This window comes from Aulonocara stuartgranti, assembly GCF_965226115.1.
Source record: "Aulonocara stuartgranti genome assembly, chromosome: 6".
NCBI lineage: Eukaryota > Metazoa > Chordata > Actinopteri > Cichliformes > Cichlidae > Aulonocara > Aulonocara stuartgranti.
Window position 1 is genome coordinate 17,150,087 of NC_138944.1, and position 22,232 is coordinate 17,172,318.

The 22,232-nt window shown below is 43.3% G+C and overlaps 1 protein-coding gene across 10 annotated transcripts in view; it reads left to right on the forward strand.

Annotated features, from left to right (window-relative positions):
• nfixa (nuclear factor I/Xa) overlaps positions 1-22,232 on the forward strand; it is a 107,365-nt gene that overhangs the window by 30,831 nt on the left and 54,302 nt on the right. For 9 of the 10 annotated variants that reach the window (XM_082535093.1, XM_082535087.1, XM_082535089.1 and 6 more), the window contains one exon: positions 3,280-3,811. In XM_082535093.1, the coding sequence (XP_082391219.1) occupies positions 3,280-3,811 (532 nt within the window). Of the gene's footprint in view, positions 1-1,688; positions 2,455-3,279; positions 3,812-22,232 lie in introns of those variants that run through there. The other variant, XM_082535092.1, reaches the window with a different exon arrangement.

Sequence of the window (22,232 nt, forward strand, 5' to 3'; positions counted from 1 at the left end):
GCCTTTCAGCCAACCTGGCAGCCAGCTTGTCAGCCATTCAGTGGACCAGCCAGTCATCCAGGCTGCAGCTCCTCTGTCAGACGCTGACAGAGGGAGCAGGCCAGGCTAAATCTGATGGTCCTGGGAGCCAACCAGAGGACTCTGGCCTTTGTAGGGCGTTCACACAGACAGCCTGTCCCGTTGCACAGCAGGGGGCTTCAACTCACAATCAAATGAACGGACCCTCAACTTTGCCACATGACAAGTTAGCTTTTTATGGCTGCCCACTGTCAAGATTCCAGTTTTGACAATGTCTCTGTAATTCCTGTGAGCCTTGTGGACTAATTCATGTAATTTGGACTGCGTAAATGGGTAAATGTGTTCCTTTTTTGTAAATTGGGAGAATGACATTTAAATGCACTTCTAGGGAGTGGAGCAGCCCTTACGTATTTCACATCAAATCATCACAGAGATATTATTTTTCTGACAAATGCATCCGATTATGTTGAATCGGCCCTCGGTGGGAGCCTTTGTGTCAGATATTTCTCGCCTGGTGCTCTGGGCACAGCTTGTACCTCTGAGGTCGTGTGAGTCAGCCAATGAGGATGAGACAACTTGCTGTCCAGAGCAGCTACGCAGGCCCATGCTCCCTCACTTTCTGCTGCTGTTAAGTCCCAATTATGTGTCATTGTGGGATTCATAATGCAGCACGATGAAAATATGGGCAATTAACTGGCTGCAGAATGAAAATATTATTGTCCTTACTATTATAAAGACCAGCATATCTAAAGCTGAATGCATTCGACTCAACTTTGCAATTACAGGAAGCTGTGTAGTCTGTTTTTGATAGTTTTATAAGGCTTAAGCTATATAGGCTACTTGCATAAACCCATCCACCACAGCATTTTGAGGCATCATTGTCAATCAGATCCAGCTTCTCACCCACAAACAAGACAACTCTCCAATTTGATAACAGAAACTTTTAATGTGTTTCTGTTTCTATGGTGCTGGAGCTATTAAAGTGGAGTAACAGGAAAAGGAAAAAAAGGAGGCGAAGGGGCCAGTTTGGATGTAAGACTGCATTTTGAAACAGGAGAGCATGTTTTTGGATGGTATTTTTTGTTTTGGGGGGTGGAGGGGGGTCTTTTTCTCCCCCCTCCTCTCTTTGTTTGTGTGGTAAATCCAGGAGCAGCTGCTGGTCTCAGGGTCTAGTGGGATTTTGGGTCTGTGTTTTCTCATGCCATCCCATGCCAAGGTGGTGTAACGCGAGCAGAGAGAGAGAGAAAGAGAGAGAGAGCGGGAGAGGGGTGTTTCAGGAGTGGGGGGTGCAGTTAGAGAGTGAGCTGGTTTGTTGGGATGGCTGTGACCATGTTGGTGACGAAGGTGGTGAGGGAGGGAGAAGTGTGGGGGGGGAGCTTTAGGAGGCGGGTGCTGTCTGGATGCATGTAAAATTAATATCCTCTGGACTTTGCCTTTGCACTAGATTGGAACTTGTCTGTTTGGCTAATGACGTGCCTTCTGCCTGCACCACACACAATCCACCCCCTCCCGCCCTCTCTCCACTACCAGCCACCAACCATCCACACCCCCACCTCTTTGCTTCTCCCTCTGCCATCTCTCTCTTCCCTCCTTTTCAGTGCTTTGAGCGTGCGTATTGGCTGGGCTGTTTGAGACTCGATGCCAAATAGGTGGGCCCTCTGCGTGTTGGCACAGACTCAGTCAATGGTTAGAGACGGAAAGTGGAGAGGAAGAGAGAAAGAGAGAGACAGAGTTGGAGAGAAAGAGGGGGAAAAAAGAAGCTGCACTCGGGTTTGCCAGCGGTCGTGCACAGTCTTCCAACATTGATTCGGTCCTCTTGTTTTTGTTTTTTTTTCCCTTCTTCTCCTCTGTCCGCACCCCCCTTGTCCAGCTCTCTCTCTCCCTCTGCGTGAGTCTTATGCAGATCAGAATTGAACCAATAGCACGCGCTGCTTTGCCAGCCATTTTTTTTTTATTTTTGTTTTTCATCAAGATATTTTCTCTGCATGTTTTTGCAAACAAAGAAAGAAGCTTGTTTTAATTTTTGACAATTTTATTATTTTGCTGCACTATCTGTTTTATTTTATTTGTGCACACCCAGCTCCTTTTTTTCATCCTTTTAGACACAGAGATTGCTAAACTTTCTACACTCCTTCTGCTCTGCTCTTGCACAGCACCTCTCCTGCAGCTCTTGCTACAGTACCTCCTGTGTTCTTGTGCTGGTATTACACTGCACCCCCTGGCCTGTCTCCTCTTTCTCAGCTTTTTTGCCCCCTGCTGCTTTTATTGGACAGTTTATCAGCTTCTTTTTTTTGCTTCTTTTTTTTCCCCTCACTCTTTTGTTTTCAGCATTACTTCAGCGCCTTTTTTGACTCTACAATCCAGTTATTGTACTGGCTCTGCATTTTAAGTTTCTTTGCAATCGACGGGGTGAATTTATGATGAGAGAGCAAAATGGTAACTACCATGTAATTCTTGTTTTATTCACAAATATTTTTTGATCGTTACTGTTAAGCACTTTTGAGTGCAGGCGCAGTTGTATTATTTATGGACAAATATTTTATGTTGTGGCTTTTCAGCGAGACGGCTTTAATTTTATTAATCAGAATTTGGCATGTGCGTTCTTCTTGATTATGTTAGTGTTTTAAGCATTGTATAATACGCGTGGTCAGTTTGGATTATGTTTTAGAAATGTTGTGTTTTTACTTGACTTTTTGATACTTACTATACTGCTTTTGAGAATAATACTGTTTATGTTTAGTAATGGATTAGGATGGCACTATTTTTTATTTATAACTAGCACATTTGTTTATATTTAACCAGACAAACAACATTTACACAAATATCTCATGGAGACAAGTCTCATATTTTTTCTGTCTCATCTCTTACCTCAGTCATTCAGTGATGTGTTGTTCAGTGGTTTGTGAAGTGTGTCCTTCGGTGCGATGTGTCTGTATTAGAGAGCGCAAGGTATCTTTCCGTCTCCCTCTCTCTCTCTCTCTCTCTCTCTCCCTCTCTCTCTCTCTCATTCTCTCTCTCTCTCTCTCCCTCTCTCTCTGCGCCTCTCATTCTCTCCCTCCACTCACACGGAGCAGGCGCCGCTCCTCCATGCTGCGCGCCGGTGCTAACTGCCTCTCCTCTCTCTTCCCCTCCTCACCCCCTCTCCCTCTCTCCCCATCCTTCTCTCCCCCATTCTCCCCCTCTCTTTCCAATGCCTCCTCCTGCTTCCCCCCCTCCTCCCTCTCCTCATCCACCCTCCCCCCATCTTCCTCCCTCATCCAGGATGAATTCCACCCCTTCATCGAGGCCCTTCTGCCCCATGTCCGCGCCTTCGCCTACACCTGGTTCAACCTGCAGGCCCGCAAGCGTAAATACTTCAAAAAGCACGAGAAGCGCATGTCCAAGGAGGAAGAGCGTGCAGTGAAGGATGAACTGCTGGGAGAGAAGCCAGAGATCAAGCAGAAGTGGGCTTCACGCCTGTTGGCCAAGCTCCGCAAGGACATCCGGCCTGAGTTCCGTGAGGACTTTGTGCTCACCATCACGGGCAAAAAGCCCCCCTGCTGCGTGCTGTCCAACCCCGACCAGAAGGGCAAAATACGTCGCATCGACTGCCTGCGCCAGGCTGACAAGGTGTGGCGGCTGGACCTGGTGATGGTCATCCTGTTTAAGGGCAGCCCCTTGGAGAGCACGGACGGAGAACGACTGGTCAAGTCACCGCAGTGCACCAACCCTGGCCTGTGCGTCCAGCCACACCACATCGGAGTGTCCGTCAAGGAGCTGGACCTCTACCTGGCCTACTTCGTCCACACGCCAGGTATGTGAGAAACTGGACATCAGACACTAATTGAGAGGGATGCCAGCACGTAAACACTCGCCACATGTAATCATGTCGGTGTGCTTTTAGGATCGCGCTAACATTTTAACAATTTGAAACACAACACACTATAATTTGCAATATAGTAAAATATAGAAAATGACAAAAAACATAAAAAGAATAACGTAAAAGTAAAAATATTCAGAGACATAATAAAACCCTTTTTACTACTACGGAGGGAACGTTAAAGTAATAACTAAGCAGTTAAAAGGTAAGAAAAAAATAATAAAGTAAAGATTTATCTCTCAGATTAACAAAGTGAAAGTCCCTGCTTGCTTTTGTTCCCACAGAAAACAGTGGGTACGTTTTTGTTCTTTTAATATTTTTCTTTTCTTCATCTGTTTCTTGGGGTTTGTTTACATGACAACGTAGTATCAACAGTAATAAAAAAGAATTTGTTAGTGTGTGTCAGGGGCATACGTCCAGCGTGCTCTGGCAAGTAAGCGTTCATTATTCTGAGCGAGGCATTTGCGGCTTCATATGAGCATGTATTTTGTGTGTGTGTGTGTTTTGTTTTTTTCCTAGGAAAGAATTTGCATGCTTGTGTGTGTCTGTGTGTGTTTGAGTGACTGTTTTTTTATGAGATGAAATTTCTGTGTTTTTTGCGCAATGAATTTTGCACAAAGAAGAGTCACTGTTTATAGTATTGTACACAGTCTGTCGAGGTATATCTGCCATGGTAAGGCCATTGTAGCCAGAAATCATCATTTGGCCGCAGCCCAGGTTGTGTGTGTGCTTGTGTATTTATGTGTGTGTGTATGTGTGTGAGAGAGAGAGAGAAAGCGAACAGAGCCGTGAGCCTCCTGCTCTCAGGCCGCAGGCTGCTGCCGCCTTCACCGTCTGCCTGAACGTTAGCACCACGTTGGACCTGGCTGCCAAACTCACACTCACACACAAAACGCCAATGCTCAAAGACAGCCAGTACTATTGCAGCCACCTTCACACCCATACACACACATACAAACACAGCTAAATAAAGATACACACACACTCTTTTTAAAAAAAAGGAAAAAAGAAAAGAAAAACAACTCTGTCATCTCTGCAGCGCACTTTCACACGTAAAGGCAAACACGGTTTTAGTCACGATTGCGTACACACACCCACACAGCACACACGTTCGGCCAAGGACTATCACAGATACAGTTTAATACAGCCAAACATTGTTGTATCGCAGCCACCATCATGGATACACACACTCACACCCGGCCAAACATCACTATAGCCTCCAGTGCGCATACTCCTCACACACACAGCCAAAACACTGGCTGTGTTGTAGTTTTCCCCCCCACATTGCAAAAAAAAAAAAAAAACTGTCAGAGAAGCCACACACACGCAGACACACACACACATAATATATCTCACAGCCAAATCTTCCAAATACACACTGCTTAACCATTTGCTGGCTACATATACAAACACACACTCATGACCTAATATTATGTCAGCTGGAATTTTCTGGAAATTTCAAACAGTGACTCAACCCGCACATATATATACAGCATATCCCAATCACTGTCCAAATACACACACACACGCGCGCGCTCGTGTCTGCCGAGGCACAACTCTTACACTGGGCATTAACATTACTCTAGCCAAATGCTATCATAGGTGATCCTTAGGCTCTCTCTCTCTGAGACACACACACACACACACACACACACACACACGCAAAATATCAATCCAGGCCAAATAACTCACAGCCTGAGCCAAACCCTGGCAGCAGTTCCAGCTTCACTTTGTTGGTCTCTCTGTGGCGGTAATAAACCATAGGTTGCGGCCATATTAGAGCATACTGAGAGAATATCAACAGTGTTTGGGTTTTTGTTTTTGTAGATGTAATTGATTGTATTTTTTTTTAATTTATAATCAAATTTAATCACGAAAAAAATGTCTCTTATAAAGATTTATTGGTATACTGGTGCATTTCGGGTCAGTTCTGTTTTACGCAAATGAAAATGTCTCCCCTTGTAAATTTTGCAAAATTAGTTTAATCATAAAATGAAAACTAAATCAAATGGCACGCATATTTTAAGAGGTTATTTTTAATCTTTCAAATATTTTAAATTCATGGAGAAAGCAAAATGGCATGCTGGACAAAGGAATAAAGGAACACACCAATGAACAACAGAAAATATTTTATTCATGGTGTAATTCTATGTATATTAGTTTAAGTAATTGAAGCTGCTTGGGTTTAAAACCGAGTGTGTAAAGGTTGCTACAGATGTTCTGATGTGTCCATACACACAAATGTAATTGAATTGCACTAAATTTCCTTTACCTGTACTGATGACGTCAGCCGTCCAATTTTCGGGTTCTTGGCATGTATTCATCACCGCAGCACTTAGTTTTACAACAGTATAGTAAAACACGTGACTACTTGGAGGCCCTTCCCAGTGCGCTGCCCATTCATAATGTCGGCTTACTGGATACTTTGTCTTATCTTATCTGACTAATACAATATATAATTATACAATAGTGTGCCTCAGCACTTTTATCTTATTCCAAAGAGCCGATTTTCACTTTAAGTCCTTGTTGGAGAGCTGCTTTGGGGTCTACACCAAGTGCAAACTTTCCGTGAGGTCAGCACACTTGTCTTTCCTTTGCTTTTAACTCACATTTAGGAAATGGGCATCAAGGCCTTCCGTTTCTCTGTTGCACTCATCTGTTACAGTGATGTGTGGTTGTGTGTTTTCCTTTTCCACTCACTTGCACAGTGAATGACAAGATGTGCTCATTGTTTGTTTTTGTTTGGTTTGTATTTTGTCGGTCTTTAGCATCTCTGTCTTCCTCGCTCCTCTTTGATCCCGTGCACACTTTTGTTTTGTCTCCTTAAACATCGCCTTCATTGTTGCTCTCACAGAGGTAAAGCCTCCGCTGATCTCTTTTGTTTATATTGTAGGAGACTCGGAGAGAGAGTGAGGGAGAGAGAGCACGTTGGGAAGCAGAAGAGGCTACAATAGTGATTGTTCTGTTTGGCAGCACCCGGGCCCCGTTGGTGTGGGAAGAAGAGAAAGACGTCTTGTGTTTTGTTTATGACAGAGTGGCAAAAGCTGCCACGGGGAATCTCTGGGCTTGCTGTCAGGCTTTCTCAGACTGTTCTGCAGCCAGCCAGCCTTTGAGATCCTCTCTGTTACAGAGCATAACACACCGCAGCCGTAACAGAACAAACCACGATGCCACAATACAAAACCTTCTCCGCCTGTTTTCAGGCACCTCAGATAAAGAGTAAAAAAAAAAAACAGACAGAGCAACATGTCTTTGAAACTGAATGACTTTGTAACTGAAATGCTGGCAGAGAAATAGATGAGAGGGAAAGAGGGGCTGTGGTGCAGTACAGTGAGTAGTGTATTTTTAGTGTTTATTAAGAGTGAGTGACTGGTATATTATAATGGAGATAGTGATCTCTTGGCCCGGAAGTGCCAAGGGTCTGCCAGAGCACCGAACACTGCCAGTGTCCAGTTGATAACCCATGAATGGAGCGCTTTGGATAGGCTTACACGTACTTCACCGTACTAGCCTGGATGTAGTTCTCACTTCTGTTACTCTGACTACTGCATAGGTGGCTGCAGCTGTACACCATCTGAGGAGAAGTTATTGCTCCTCCTCACAGTATTCAGTGGACTATTTGATTTATAATCTTTGGGCTGTTTTAGATTAAACTCAGCACATTTCTGATTTATTCGAGGTTGGAAAAATAGAAGATTAAAAAAAACATTTGTCAGGTCCAAAGTTAGCTCTATGCACTTAGTCATAGCTTGGAAAGCATTTTTCCAGCGTTTTATTATTTTTTTTCCCCTTTTTCTTTTGTACGCCGTAAGTGTGATCATGAAAAGATGTTTCAAATGTGTTTCCAATCAAAAGTGCAGTACAGGAAATTTGCAGTCACTCTGAGGGAGGTGTGAAATGTGCTCGCCGTGCCATTTCTGCCATGACCGCTCCACACTCCACGCTCTGTAGTGCCAGATCCCGCCTCTCTCTCACTATAGCAGTAGTCATGCCTTGGACATTGCTGTGAGAAAGCCCAGAGAAGCCTTAGTGTTGTGGCCAGCCCCCCAGCCAATTCACTGACCACAGCTAGGATTCACAAATAAAACCCTACTTGCGTTCATCACTATGCAAAACTCTAGAGTTTATGGGGATGAAAAAGGTAATTAAATGTGTGAGGAAAAAAGGTGAAAAAATGTAGTAACAGGAAAGGGAGAGAAAAAGAGAAAGGAATCCTGACACTCAGGAATCACGTGAATTGTTTGTGACATCTTAAAAGTTAAAGGAATACTCTGATGGATTCCACAGGTCTTCTTTTCCCCATAGCTCGTTGTTTTTTCCCTGTGAAAATAATCTGTTGTTAATTACTTCCTGGATCTCCTCTCAGACTCCCATGACATCACAAGGTTTGAGTGGACTATCCTTGTGTGCAAGCACAGCTTAGGATGGCCGTCAGCAGTGAAGTTTTGATTAAATGAAATCTTGACACTCGGGAGGGGGGGTCGGTTAGGTCTGAGGCTTTTCTGTTGTGTGTGTGGTGGGAACAGGGCCCACGTCGGCTAAGAAAAGCTCTCCACATGCAGAGCAGCTTTGGCATCAGCAAATGTTTACTGATGACTCTCGTTTAGTCGGGTCTTTTGCACATCTCTGCCTTTCTGTCTGGCCTCAGGGACGCGTTGAGGTGGCTATGTATCAAATCTAAAGGGTTAAGACGCAGGGAGAGCCCCGTCACATTAGAGAGGCCGAGTGAGAGGGAGTCTTCTCACACTATTCTTGGCTTCAGAAAAAAGTCTGTGTATTTGGATAGCTATTGCTATCCGTCTAGCCAAAGCCCTGTTGTGTACTCATTCGTTCCAAAACACGCGCACACATACACAGACGCGAGGCTAACATTGGGGTGTCACAGACGCACATAGATTGATCCAAAACCGCAGGGTCTGCATTTATCTCATGAGACCATGATGACACAAGCTGACTCGAGGGAAAATTAGAAAAACAAAAAAACACGAGAAAGGCGAGTCAAAGACAATGTTGTTGTGTTTGGTGTCCCATTAAATTGACCAGTGACAACTGGCATGCTCCTTGATACGGTGCCTTTTGTCCTAGAAAAGCTCTCCGCTTTTTTTGGTTTTACATAACGATCATAAGCCTCCATTTCTTTGGCTGTGCCTGACTCGGGAGAGAGTAAAACCCATGAACAATTCTGGTCTACCCGCATCTGTTTCCTTTTGTGTGAAGAGTTTCAGTGTCGGAGATATGCGGTAAATAGATTATTCCAGTGAAATTGGGAGGCCATCACTATGGTGGAGGAGACAAATAAGACAGTTTGTGCTATTTGGCTCTTTTACTGGTTTTTCTCAGATGCCCTGTGTCTTTTTGAATGAACCCAGCTGTCAGACTTTTTTTCTGCTCCCCATGAGAAGAAGCACTGCAGCGTAAACGCAAAGCAGGTAGAGCAGCAGAAAAGCAAAAGGAAATTTTCAGCGTTCTGTGGTTTTCATGATTAGGGGAAAAAACGTCTCAAATTAAACAATTTACATTTCTTTGGATACTAATTGTGCATATCTTTTTTTCCTTATAGTATTTTAATTTATTGCAGTGCTCATTTTAAATTTACAACTACACAATTTTAGATTTCCACAAATTAAATTAACCTTTAATTTAAATTTTGGCCCAGTGGTGATGTGTTCAAAATAATATCTTGAAATACATTATGCAAATTAAAGTAAATGTATCTTTATTATTTTCACTAATTTAATAATGTAACACATTGTTGCTATTTTTCCGCCTAAATTACTCTTCGGACTGGCATGTAATACATGCTTAGCAGTTTTTTGTTTATTTGAAAGAAAAGACGAGTGTTTTCACACGCTGCCGAGCCTAGTCTAATACCTACTGTTGAGATTTAATTGCACATTAAAACACAGTAACGTTTGTTAAATAAAAATGGGTGTAGGCTAAGCCACGCCATGCAGTGATAAAAACTGCATTCTTTACTTGAGCTGAGTGGGCTTTTTAACATTTTTTATTAGGAGAAAAACTAAAGTGTAAAAAAAGAAGGGGGGGGGGGCAAGAAAAAGAGATGAAAAGAAAGAGGTTATTGAGAAAAAAGAGAGTCAGAAGCAGCGAGGGGGAGGTATTGTCTGTATTAATACTGTGTCTTCCCAGTGCCGGGTCTCTTTTCAGGCTTTTGTAGCGGCGCCAACCATGAAATGTGTCTGTCCCCAAAAACCATATACCCACTCAGGAGGGTTTCCCGACCTCAGAGAGACAGAGAGGAGGAGGAAGAGGAGGAGAAGGAGCAGGAGAAAGAGCGCTATGGCCAATGCTCAATCTCAGACAGGCCAGCCAGAAAGGAGGGAGAGCCAGGGAACACGGCTTATTCACCGGGCTGCACTCACAGCGAGGCCCTGGCAAAGGCTGCTGAGTCTGGCTAATGGCAGTATTCAGTGCCACACAGCAATAGGCGTGCTATAATAAGTACCTCAGTACTGTGTTTCAAATCCAAGGCACTATTACTTATGTTTCTGTTGTTTTTATTAAATTTTTCCCCGCATAGTTATTTTTCTTAAGAGAAGCGGTTTTGCTGAGTTTGTTTTGTTGAATTAAAAGTTGGGTCAGTACCGATTTAGAAAAAAGAAATAAAAATATCATCTATTTCATTTTATTTTGCACATGTGGGTTGAAGAATAATGAAATTATTATGTGGGCGAATTTAACACGGCAAAGGAGTCTAATGTTGAAAGTGAGAGGAGTTGTGTCGGCGGTCGCTTTTGGCACGATGCTATCTCCCTGCATGGAAGACGCCAAATTTTCATGATATTCCCTGCCAACCTCCTCCCTCTGATCCTCTCTTTCTTCTCTTTTCTTTCCTTCGCTTGTTCCGCTTTTCTTTTATTCCTCTTTAAGGTTCAAATGAATGCCCTCCCCTAGCCTCATTAACACCCTGGACTTCTATTTGCAGCTACAAAAAAATGTAAAATAACTTGTAAGCACAAACATTTTAGCACTCAATAGGACCATTTTTCTCAGTTTTAATGAAAGCAGGCCATCACACATGTGGAGGCTTTGAACCTTGATTTTTTTTTTTTAGTGGCCAAAGATGTTTTGTCACCAGTCATTTTTTTATATTTCAAATTACAGAAAAACCTTCAACACTCTTTATGGTTAGTATGTAATGCCTTAGTTTATTTTTACATTTGTTTATTTGTCAGTCAAAGTATTTTTGTGTATGCAGTCAGGCTGGATTGCAGTTTAGTTTCCCTTCTGGATAAATGTAGTCCTTTCACTTTATGATATTTGCTTAACTCATTATTTAATTTGGTTGCTTATTATTTTCTGGTTAAAACATCATCACACTGAGATGGTCCGTCTTTCCGAAAAAGCCGCTCTTAGATGTTTGGAGGAAAAAGAACTTCATGAAGGCTTCATTTGATGTTTGTTACACCGTGAGAAGGAGAGCAGTTTAGAGAAGACAGAAAGGGGGGTGGGGGTGAATAAGTGAGCTAGCCGAGAAGCACAGCAAAATGCAGAGAATCAAATTTGGCATGCGTCTGTGTAAGCGAGTAAGCTTCAAATCAGTTTGGACACAGATCTAGGACACTAGACGTAGAGAAGAAAGCGGGATGAAACGGGATAGGGAACAACATGGAATTGGGAGCAGGCATAGTGTGTATATTTTGTATTTATGTTGAGCTTATAGGGGGTGTAGTTAAGGGGAGGATGAGGGGGCTGGTGGATGAGGATGCGGTTTGTTGGGGAAAGGTGGTTGACGCGGGGGGTGTTTTGGTAGAGTGTCCCTCAATGACGACTTGAAAAACAGGCCGGTAAATAAATGCGAGTGGCGGTAAACAAGGCTCGGCGCTTCATCAAAAGACCCCATTCATCTGTGAACAGGAGAGTCTCTCTTTTCTCTGAGGAGACAGAAAAAGGAACCCACTGACGCTGACGAGAGGACGGCGCTTGTTTAGATAACAGGATGAGTTTGGAGTGAAATGGCATTAGTGTGTGTGTGTCTATGTGTGCGTGTTCACGTTTGAGTTTGAGCGAGCTTGGAGGGGTGTGCAGAGCAGGTGGAAAGTGGACAGAGTCTCAGCGAGTGGAGTAAGGTGGGGGCAGAGATAGTGTTTTGTTTTTTGTGTGTGTGTTTGTTCTTTATCACTACCATGGATTCAGGAAAGGATGGTGTTTTCAGGGGTTAGAATTAAGGACTAAAGACGGTGTGTGTTTGTGTGTCTAGTACAAAGCAGTGTAGTGGGTGGTGGTGGGGGGTTCTTTTGGCAACGTTTATGTGTGTAAGCACAGGCGTGCATATGTGTGAGAGTGCATATGTGCATATGTCTGCTCATTATACATGGTTATTTTTTCCAGACCAAGCACTATGCTCTACTTTGCATGATTTACAGTACTATGAGCCAAGCAGGCGTCTTTTTTTAGATTCAGAGTTTGGAAGGAGAAGAGTTTTGGGGTCTCAGGGACACCGTGGTGAACTGGCCACAGCAAGGTGTTATGCTTCACTCTCTGTTTTAGCTGTTTATAATTCAGCTCGTCGGCCCGTCGGCCAAGGGAGCCAGGTGTAAACTAACTGCTAAAAGTCCTATGGCGCATATCTGTTGTGAAAACTTTCTCATTAAGAGGAGATGAATTTATGAACACGAAGATCAGGGTTAAGTCACCTCCAACCACTTAGTGAATTGTAATTGAAAGAGCGGAGCGGGAAGCCAAGTGAGGGGCGTCTTTTAAAAGCTTTTATTTGGTTTATGTTTAATTGTGTTACACTTGAGTGTGACTGTTAACAGCTCTGACTCTTTTAAACTTGCCTGTAATTGTTAAGAGCACGTCTTGTTTATAGTCGCGGCCTTGTGCAGTAAGACGCGAGAAGTGCATCTGTCACTTTGCAACTTGAGTGATCTGACAGCTGAGCTTTATACTTTTCATTTACAACCTCGGAGCAGCGGAAGACATGCAGTACTTTCATCTTGTCATTGACAATGTTAAGAGACTCTTAAAAACCCTTTGTGTAGGTAGCAGCAGCATCCACCACACACAGTATCGCAGTTTCTCTGTTGCCGTCTGTCTTATTTTTGGGGGATGAATGATTTAATTTTAATGTCCTTCCATTAATATGTTTTTCTACACTGACTGGTACAGGCTTTTTTTCGTTTGTTTTTTTAGTCAGAAATCCCCCCTTCTCTCTGTCCCCTTTCTTGCCACCCGAAAGTCCCCCTCCCCAGTCCACCGCCTGTTCCCCTCACGTTTATTGGACCCAAATTCGGCTGCCACCATGGCAACCCGGGCTCCCAGGGAACCTTGCCTGGGTGCAATCCAAGGTGCCTTCAGGGTGGCACTGGCTGGCGTTGTCTGCGTCAGTGGGCTGTCACCACGGCAGGTTGCTGCGACAAGGCCAGCCCGGTTGTGGCCTGCCTCAGTGGGAGTGCTAGCTCGCTAACCTCCTTTAACTAACTACTAGCTAACATGACCTGCCATATCCGGTGACAGTAGCTGCCGCTTCAACTGCTGCAGGCCTCGGCAACTGCAACGTGGGGGAAGCAGGGGAAGCGTTTCACCAGTACGCATATTGATGTGGCATGGCTGGGTGCCCATTGCTGCCTCCCACATGAAAGAAAACAGGGAGAGAGACGAGAGAGTGAGAGGGAGAAAGATGGTATAGAGATGCGTTTTCAGTGTGTAATATATGAGTATATACATTTATTTAAACAATGCTCTTCTCTTGGGGTGTGTAAACATTCAGCTGCACATATTTGGCTCCGCATGTGTTGCCAAAGCACGTGTATGATCTATAAATGCATGATTATGATCTGTGTACATCATCATGCATCTGTTGAGGCAATATGGTTTTATGACTGATGCCGACAACCATCAGTGGCCCAACAATTCGAACGACAAGTGAAATTAAAACATGATGGTGTATTGTTTAGTTCTTGTTTTTCTTTTCAGATTGCATTTTTTTTCTCCTCCACAAAGTGTGTGACTGTATGCTTCTGTGTAAGTGCATGGCTTTGTCTGTACAGTCATCTGTTTTATCCTGTTTAATTGCAAACAAAACAAATAGGTGACACACAGACTGTTCGTACTTAATGGGATGATAATGTTAGTGCGATCCAGATTGTATGCTAAATAGAAAAGGACACTTGTGAATGGTTGTATTTATTTGTGCTTTTTCCAGACAGTGGAAATCCTGCAACACTTTGGGCACATTTTCTCTTTGCATGGATTGGCACCTGGTGCATCCACCCACCTTTTTTCCTTCAAACACACACATACACACAGGCCAAGCGCAAACTGCTGAAACCTAGTCAGTGGGTAGTCTGGTACAGTAGGGATTCGTGCAGTGCTTATTCTTACCTCAGCTTTATCCAGCGAGGCATTCCTGCTGTGGCACTGTAAACAATGCAAGGCCTGCTGACTTAGAGCATCGTAAGTGGTAACACTTTTCAGGACTATATGAAGCCCTGTATAGTTTCTATATATAACCACTTCAGAGTAACTGTGATGCTCTTTTTTTGTGGTGCACCTATAGAGTTTGGACTACAGTTAAAGGCAGGTAGCACATTTCAGAGGTTCACCCAATTAAAGCTACATCCAGAACATGTTCAGAAGCTAAAAGTAGCTGCGGAAAAGTGACTAATCGCTTAAAATTATGACTAGAAAAAGCAGTTTAGGCAGCACTCCATTTGGAGACTTTGTAGCCACTCTGAGTGCTCTCCATGCACTACATTCCAGCTCTAAACTGCACAGAGTAGTTAAGGGTAGGGCAACACATTGGCTCTGCAGGGAAGGAATGGATATCTCATCACCCTGCTTTCCTAAACTGTGAGTCGGTATCCCTAAGTTGCCTTGGGCCAATCACTGTTAACAGTTGGGCTCCACTTGATGAAAATACCAGTTTACAATTTACCTGGTCTGGGGTTCAGAAGTACTTTACTAGAGGGACTTCTGGGCAGTTTGGGTACAGCTTGGTATTAAATCTCTTTGACTGGGTCTTTTATATTTTACACCACTCTTTTATCTTTTATCAATTTTCCTCTCTCTTTGAGAACAAAGTCAGCGTTTCTTCCTTACTCCTAAGTGAGTTCAGACGGGCCAGAGAGACGGTGCATTCGTCACGCGAGGTGTGTAAGGAGATATGATGTGTGATGCATGACGGTGCAGCGTGCGCGCTCAGAGCTGCCAGCTGGTGTAAAGGGGCCAGAGGTAGAAAGTTTAACAGAGAAAGAAAAGTTTGACAGTGAATCATTTAACACTGTATAAACTGCAGATGAATTATTGTTAAATTCCTCCTTCCTTTTCTGATTCTCTCATTTTCTGTAGTCTCTTTCTCTCTTTCTCTTCCCTGACCTTAAATTGAGGGTTAGATTGAGGATAGTGACGGGCTAATGAGCCCCTTTTTCCTGCAATTACACCCCTCTCTCCTATTCCCTCTGTCTCTCGCTGTTTCCATCTCAAGTTCTCTGTTTTAGCATTGTCTGTTCATTTTTTTCTTTCAGGCAAATTATTCAGTTTCCTTAATCTCTTCTGTCTCATGTTTCTCCTTTCCCCAGTTTCCCTTTTTTCCTGTCACCTTCTTAGAAAGTAGTGGTAAATCAAGATAGCACTCCATCTTTTAAGGCGACATGATGGTCAATTAAAGAAATCTGGTCCTAATTTGTAGTTGATTGCTATCTGAGATTTTGGATGGAAACTCAGCTTGTTAATAAAGAAAAAATGCAGAACCCTGCTTCCTTCTCTTTGCTCCCTCCTTTGTTTTCATTTGATTAGACTTTTTATTTTGGCTTACTCTTCGCGTTGGCTTCATGTAGTTTTGTTTTTTCTTCATTGCTCTCTGAATTACACTTACTCAAAATCAAGAGTACATTTTTAGTTTATGTAGTGAAGATTGGAAAGTATATTTTACCTTACCATATTATTCACGTGGTGCTCTTGGTTGTTGGCATATTGGCAACACATCTTGGTATACAGGCTCATTTTTTCTTTCCACACTCTCTTTCACTTAGTGGGTCTAATTTGTCTCTTAAACACAGAGAAACTTTTGTATATGTGTATTAACATGTTTAACTGGAGGTGTACATGGAAAAAATGACATGATTTCTTTTCCTTTCATGGTGCCTGGTTGCTGTTTGTGTTTAGCTTGATTGCTAACCCGCTGTGTCTTCCTCCCCACTGTGCGCTGGCCATGAACTGGAGCAGAGTTTTCAAGGGTTTCGTGGCCCTTCCTGCTTTTTAATTCTATGACATAATGTGTCTATACAGAGTAAAAACCACTGCTCTTTACTAGTCTAACATCCTTGGAACAATTAGAGCCTCGAAGGCTATGGATGTGAGTTTAAAACAGTTCATACATGTTAAGCATGCATATGTTGATGTTGGTGCAAGATCACGGTTATTTTTAATTTATTTAATGATTAAAGTATTTGACAGCATGTCACCGTCGAGGCTTGCCTTTAGCTGTATTGTCACCATGCGTTTGAATAACAGTGGTGTGGCTTAGTAAGTTAGATTAAAGCTCTGGTGCCCAGCAATCACCCAACCTGTTAAAATGGCCTTGAACAAGACACTGAATACCCAGCAGCTCCAGAGGTGTTACTCTGTAACCAACCCCAATCTTTGACCCCTCTGAGCACTGCAACAGGAGTAAAGAATTTTTAAAGGAGTTCAGTGGAGTATCACATTAGTAAACCCTAGCATACAGCCATGATCTTTGGTTCGTGAATACCTTGCACAGGTGATAATGGGAAGCTACCTCCTGGCCTAGCAGCAGTTGCTTCACATCTTTTCTCCGTGCCTTGTGCCAAGTAAAAGTCACTTTGAATGCTAAATCCTTGCATAGTGTGCAGTGCTAACAAGTCCCAATCTAGGCTGATCCCTATTAATACAATGGGTCATAATCAGACTAAAAACTGTAGCATTCAGCTGCCCTCCATGTGGCCTGTTGTTATGGCAGGGTCAGTTCAATGACAGCCCAAGAGATTTTAACACAAGGAGAAAAATATGCAAGTTGCTGAGTTCTGACTGTATGTAACACATATGTGGCTGTTTTTGATTAAAAGTTGTTGTTGTAATTGTGGGGCTTAAAATGCCAGGTGGCGGATGTGTCCCACTAATCCCCTATCTAATTTCGAGGTCCAGGGGTGAAGCTCTTAATCCGAAACACACACATACGCACGTTCATGGTCTTGCAAACACACAGGCACACATGTACCTATTCACAGTCACTCCAACACACACACACATTCACCCACAAACACACATATGGACATGCACGTGTCCCTGGTCCTCTCTGTTAACTGCGTTCATGCAAAGTTTTAAAACTTTCAGAAACCCCCGACTTACTTAGTAATGCTTTAATATATGCGCACACCTGCAGACACTCATAAAACATTGTTAACTTCATAAATTTATGCGCTTGTGCTTTGCCTTCATTCCTCCATAAATACATACACAAGTGTATAATATATTAATGGAAGTTGGTTGGCCTTTCTGTCTATTTTGCTTCCTCTTAGCCTTTCACTGACGTGATTACTTTTTATGACAAAGGTTGTTGCTACACATCAGGCCATATTAAGGTACACTTGAGACTGAAGAAAGTGTCAGAGATACTGGGAGATAAGGTAGTTGGCTGCCTGCTCCACCCTTTTACCTCAGTTCACCCCTGCTCCTCTCCACTCTGCTGTATGTAGGTCAGCCACACCGCACACACGCCACACTCAATGGATAGCTACAGTGTAACATGGGGAATGTCTGCAATGATTAGCCTTTCACAGCTTCTGTTGGATTTTAACTTGCGCTAAAGTTTAAACAATAAAAATGTGGTGCTTCACTGAACTTTTGTTTATCTTTGATTTTTGTATCAGTTTAACTTTATAATAGCTTTCTTCAGGATTAGTGTTTATCTGTTAGTCTTTTACTGTCTGGCGTTATTTAAATTTGCAGCCTTAAAATAAGTTTTACTTTTAACTACTAGGTGACTTTGTGCCTCTATAGCCTGTTGATAGTGGTATTTCTTTACTGTAAATGGCTCAGCATACTTCCATTTCTTCTTTGTCTTTGTCTCATCCTGTTACCTTATGGTGGCAGGTGTGGTGGCCATGTGTTTTAAGTATGTCTAGTAGTTTACAGCCCAAGCTAAGAGGGAGAGGAAGGAGGGAGGCATGCAGAGAGGGAGGAGGAACCGCCTTGCCCCGGGCGTAGGGTCATCTCAGGTGAAATGTCTCTGGGCACGTGGGCATGTCTAAAAGAAAAGAGGGAGGAGTCAGAGGAGGAGTTTGTTGAGACATGCGATAGGCACAAAAAAAAGTTTGTGATAGGAAAGGAGATCAGAAGAACAGCCAGTCTCATGAAAGAATAGAACAGATACAGTTTTCTAATCAGTTCGGGGTTTTTTTTGTTATACATACGAAGAGCCTAGATGTAGAATTTAATGGCTTGGAATTAAGGGGAGGGAAGGATATGGAGGGAGTAACTCCTGTCCAGACTGCTGTACTGTGAATGCAGAGGGAGTTCCTAATAAAGGAAAAATATGCATCTGAGTGATACATTAAGTGACCAGGACAGTGTTGTGACTTTTTCATGATAGCAACAAGATGTGTGTTCAGACTGGGAGTACTGAGAAAGGTGCCTCGTCAGGGGACCTCTGTCAGTAACGTTGTGGAGAAAGTTTTCGAAACTCAAGGAGGGAAAATAAAATGAGGGTTTTGGGGGGGTGGGGGTGACACATGATTTCCCAAGCTCAGATATGAAAAGAGGGCGGAGTGGTAGAGAGAGAGAGGGCGGAAAGGACAAAAACAGAGAGAATTGGGGAGGTGGCAAGAGGAAGAGAGAGGCTGCAAAGAGAGGGGGAATGTGAGAGAGAGAGAGAGAGAGAGAGCAAGCTTCTCTGCAGGGTGGGTTTCCTGAGGTCACAGTACTGAATATCACAGAGGAATGTGGAATGCTGAATCGCTGCCAAGGCAAACACACCGGCCGCACCACCGCTGCCCCCAATGGCTGTCAAGGGTTGTTTTATATACGCACAAAGGGAGGCAAACACAAAGTCATATATGTGCGTGAGCATATATGGAGTACAATCACACAGAATGCCTAGCTCACACACATGCCTGCACTTGTAGAAAGATTCGTGCTGTCAGCACCTGCAGAAGACGTCACCTCTAGCAGCCGACAGCGGGGCTGATGTGATCCCATCGCAAGATGGTCTCTAGTTTGTAGCAGTTGCTGACAGCGCAGAACAGTAATCAGCCACAAAGTTTATACCACAGTTCTCCGCAGCCGTCATTAGAAGGGATGTTCTTGTTTTCAAATGAGCAGTATGTAGAATTGTTTTCATTAGTTTATGTGTGTAGAAGGACCATTAAAATGGACCGTGACAGAATAGCTGAAATGCAAGGAGCTGTAAGTTATTGCAGCTGTGACACAAACTTGCACGAGCGCGCACACACACACACACACACACACACACAGAGGAAATACACACGTATAGACATGTGCGTCTACAGTTACGCACAAAGTGAATGACTCATTTACTGCAGGTTGGAAAAACATGTTAAAACACACTCACACATACACTGATCCAGTGACTCATACGCCATGCATACACATGCTAAGCCAGTGTTTGATGTTTTGTCAAGGATTTAGGTTATATCCGCCAGAGGCTAAAAATAAATGCATGAAAGATGTAGAGGCTAGATCACCTTTGAAGACTTCATTTCATGCACAAATGATGAAAAAGCAGAGAGATAAAGTTCTCATCCAAGGGACAAGAAACTCTGTACTCCGCGTTCATTCATACCAAAGTCAAATGAAAATCGTTTTAAACATTCTCATTGGATTGAGTGAAGGACAGTGAAATACAAATTCATATAGGTTCAACGGGATGGAGGATGGGATGCACTTCAGAACAGTATGCAGTCATGCATGGATGTGTGAGTGTGACCATTTTAGTGTGTGAGCATATAAGGATTTACTTGCCCCAGCTCACAGGTCCCAATAAAAGTTAACAAGACAAATTGCTAGGTCTCTGTCTGTGGTTGTTTTTCTAGCTGTTGCGCATTTAGTAATCCCACCCTTTTTCCTTGTGTGCGTGAGCATGTTTAACTGTGTCTTTTTTTTCCCTTCCACCTCCTCTACCCTCCCTCTGTCTCGGAGCATGCCAGGGTCAGAGGTCATAACAACTGAGCCACTCCATCGTTCTTTGATGTGGTGCGCCACACAGATGCGTGCACACACATGCACTCGTGCACACACACATGCAGACACACCAAGGTCAAGTCAAGACAAACAGCCCTCACACTCAGGGCCTTGTGCCTCAGTTTGCTCTCTCAAAGCGCTGACAGCCAAAAAAGAAAAAACAAGGCCAAGGCTTTGATGTGCTCCCATGTTTGCCACATGCACATTAGCAGGTTTTGACAACACCCCCTTAGACCTGGGAAAGGGGCACATCTTTGTGCTTTGGAGCTGCAATGTATGAGCATGAAGAATTGATGTACTTTGTGTCCACAAAGACAAAAAAACTATAGTTTATATTGAGATGAGAAATGCTCAGATGGATGTGGTTGCAGGCATGTGGTGAAAACCCAGAGTCTGAATATTATCCCTGTAAGATCAAGTGCAACATTATCCAGACCTTTCCGTTTTTGGTTGGAGGCTTGGAAGCAGGTTGCAGGAACAGGTAAAATGTTTTGAACCTAAACCAAAAATCTCTTGGACCAACTGAGTGCGATGCTTTATGCTACTATTGCAAGCCCATTATTTTGCTCATAATGTAGACAGACTATGTGACATGTCACTACAGGTCTTCATCCAGACTATTATTCAATGCTCTTTTTTTTTCATAATCTAATTTATAAATTGGCAACTTTATGCCCTACAGGGACCTTTCCCAACCAGTGTTTGTGTTTTCTGTTTAAAGATCATCAGTCAGTGTCTAAAAGTAGGCCGGTTCTAGCGTTTGTTCACACCACAGGAGTTTAAATGAGCTCATTTAATTTGCGCAAGTGTTTGTATGCGCCCATATGTATTTATTTATGCGGTTGCTCACACATGTACAGCCAGAATGCATGTGTGTTTTTCATTCTGTCCACACCCTGTCATCTCCCTTCATCCCTCTGTTCTTTCCCTCCCTCGCTCTTAGCTGTGCAGTTGGGAGAGGCAGGCCCGAAGTCAAAAGTGCAAGTGTGCCGCTTGGCTGATGAGTCACAGAGAGGCAGCTTTCCCCCACTGTTTGTAAATATGTGGTTACCCTAATTGAACGCAGCTCCAGTTCCTAACAACTTTCATTTCTTCTTCTTTTTCTGAGTGTGTGTGTGTGTGTGTGTGTGTGACCACAGCTGGAGGAGCAGGAATCACATGACTGTGACAGTCGCAGTGGAAAAAAAAATTGCACATACATACAGTCACATATAACAAAGATGGAGAGATCCACTCACGCGCACACCTGGGGTCCAATTTTTACTGGGCGAGAGAGGGTTGTAACAAATCTTTCTACGTCTCTGCTTTTCCTTCTTTCTCACACACGTGCACGCACAGAGCAACTTTAACATCTCTCCATAATTACAGGCTCTAAGTTCCCAGTCTGGAGGCTGTGGTTTGGCTGCCCCTCCTCTCCCTCCATTAAGACACTAAACAGCGTGTGTCACTCAGCACTTGGACAACTCCTCCCCAGAGGTGGCAGCAGGGGGCCAATAAATGTACACTCTAATACACACATAAGCACACACACAATCACACTTTATGTCTCTCACTAACACACACACACACACACACACACACACACACACACACACACACACACACACACACACACACACAGCAGGTGTTAGTGAGGGGCCAGTAAATGTTTTCCCTGAGGGCTTTGTCTGGGTGGCACTGTCAGTGCTACTGCCAACTACCAAAGCTCATCTCTGTCCATTTTAAGATAAGATGAGATAAGATAAGGTAAGGTAGGGCAATTTATTGTCTCTCATATGAGGAAATCGTTCTGGAAAAGAACAAAAACCAATAAACATCACAACAGAAAACCTAAATGGGCAGATGTTTTTGCAAATTTGCTAACATAAATTTTACTAATTGCAGGAAAGCTTTGTAGAATTAACAAAGCCAGCCTCATGTTAACTAAATTGCAGACTACCCCAAGGTGTGATATTACCCTGTTATGAGACAGAATTGCCAAAGTATTGCACTTTGCTATTGCTATCCTCAAACTAACATTGAAATAGGAACTCCTCTAATCTCCTTGGCTAACTGGGTGAGGGAATTAGATTTTGCTAGTCACCAGCGTATCAGCCTGAATCTAGCATATCAGCTCCAATCTGATGCTCAGCCACAACAACATGCTGGTTTTGTGGGAGTGAAGCGAAGCAATGGG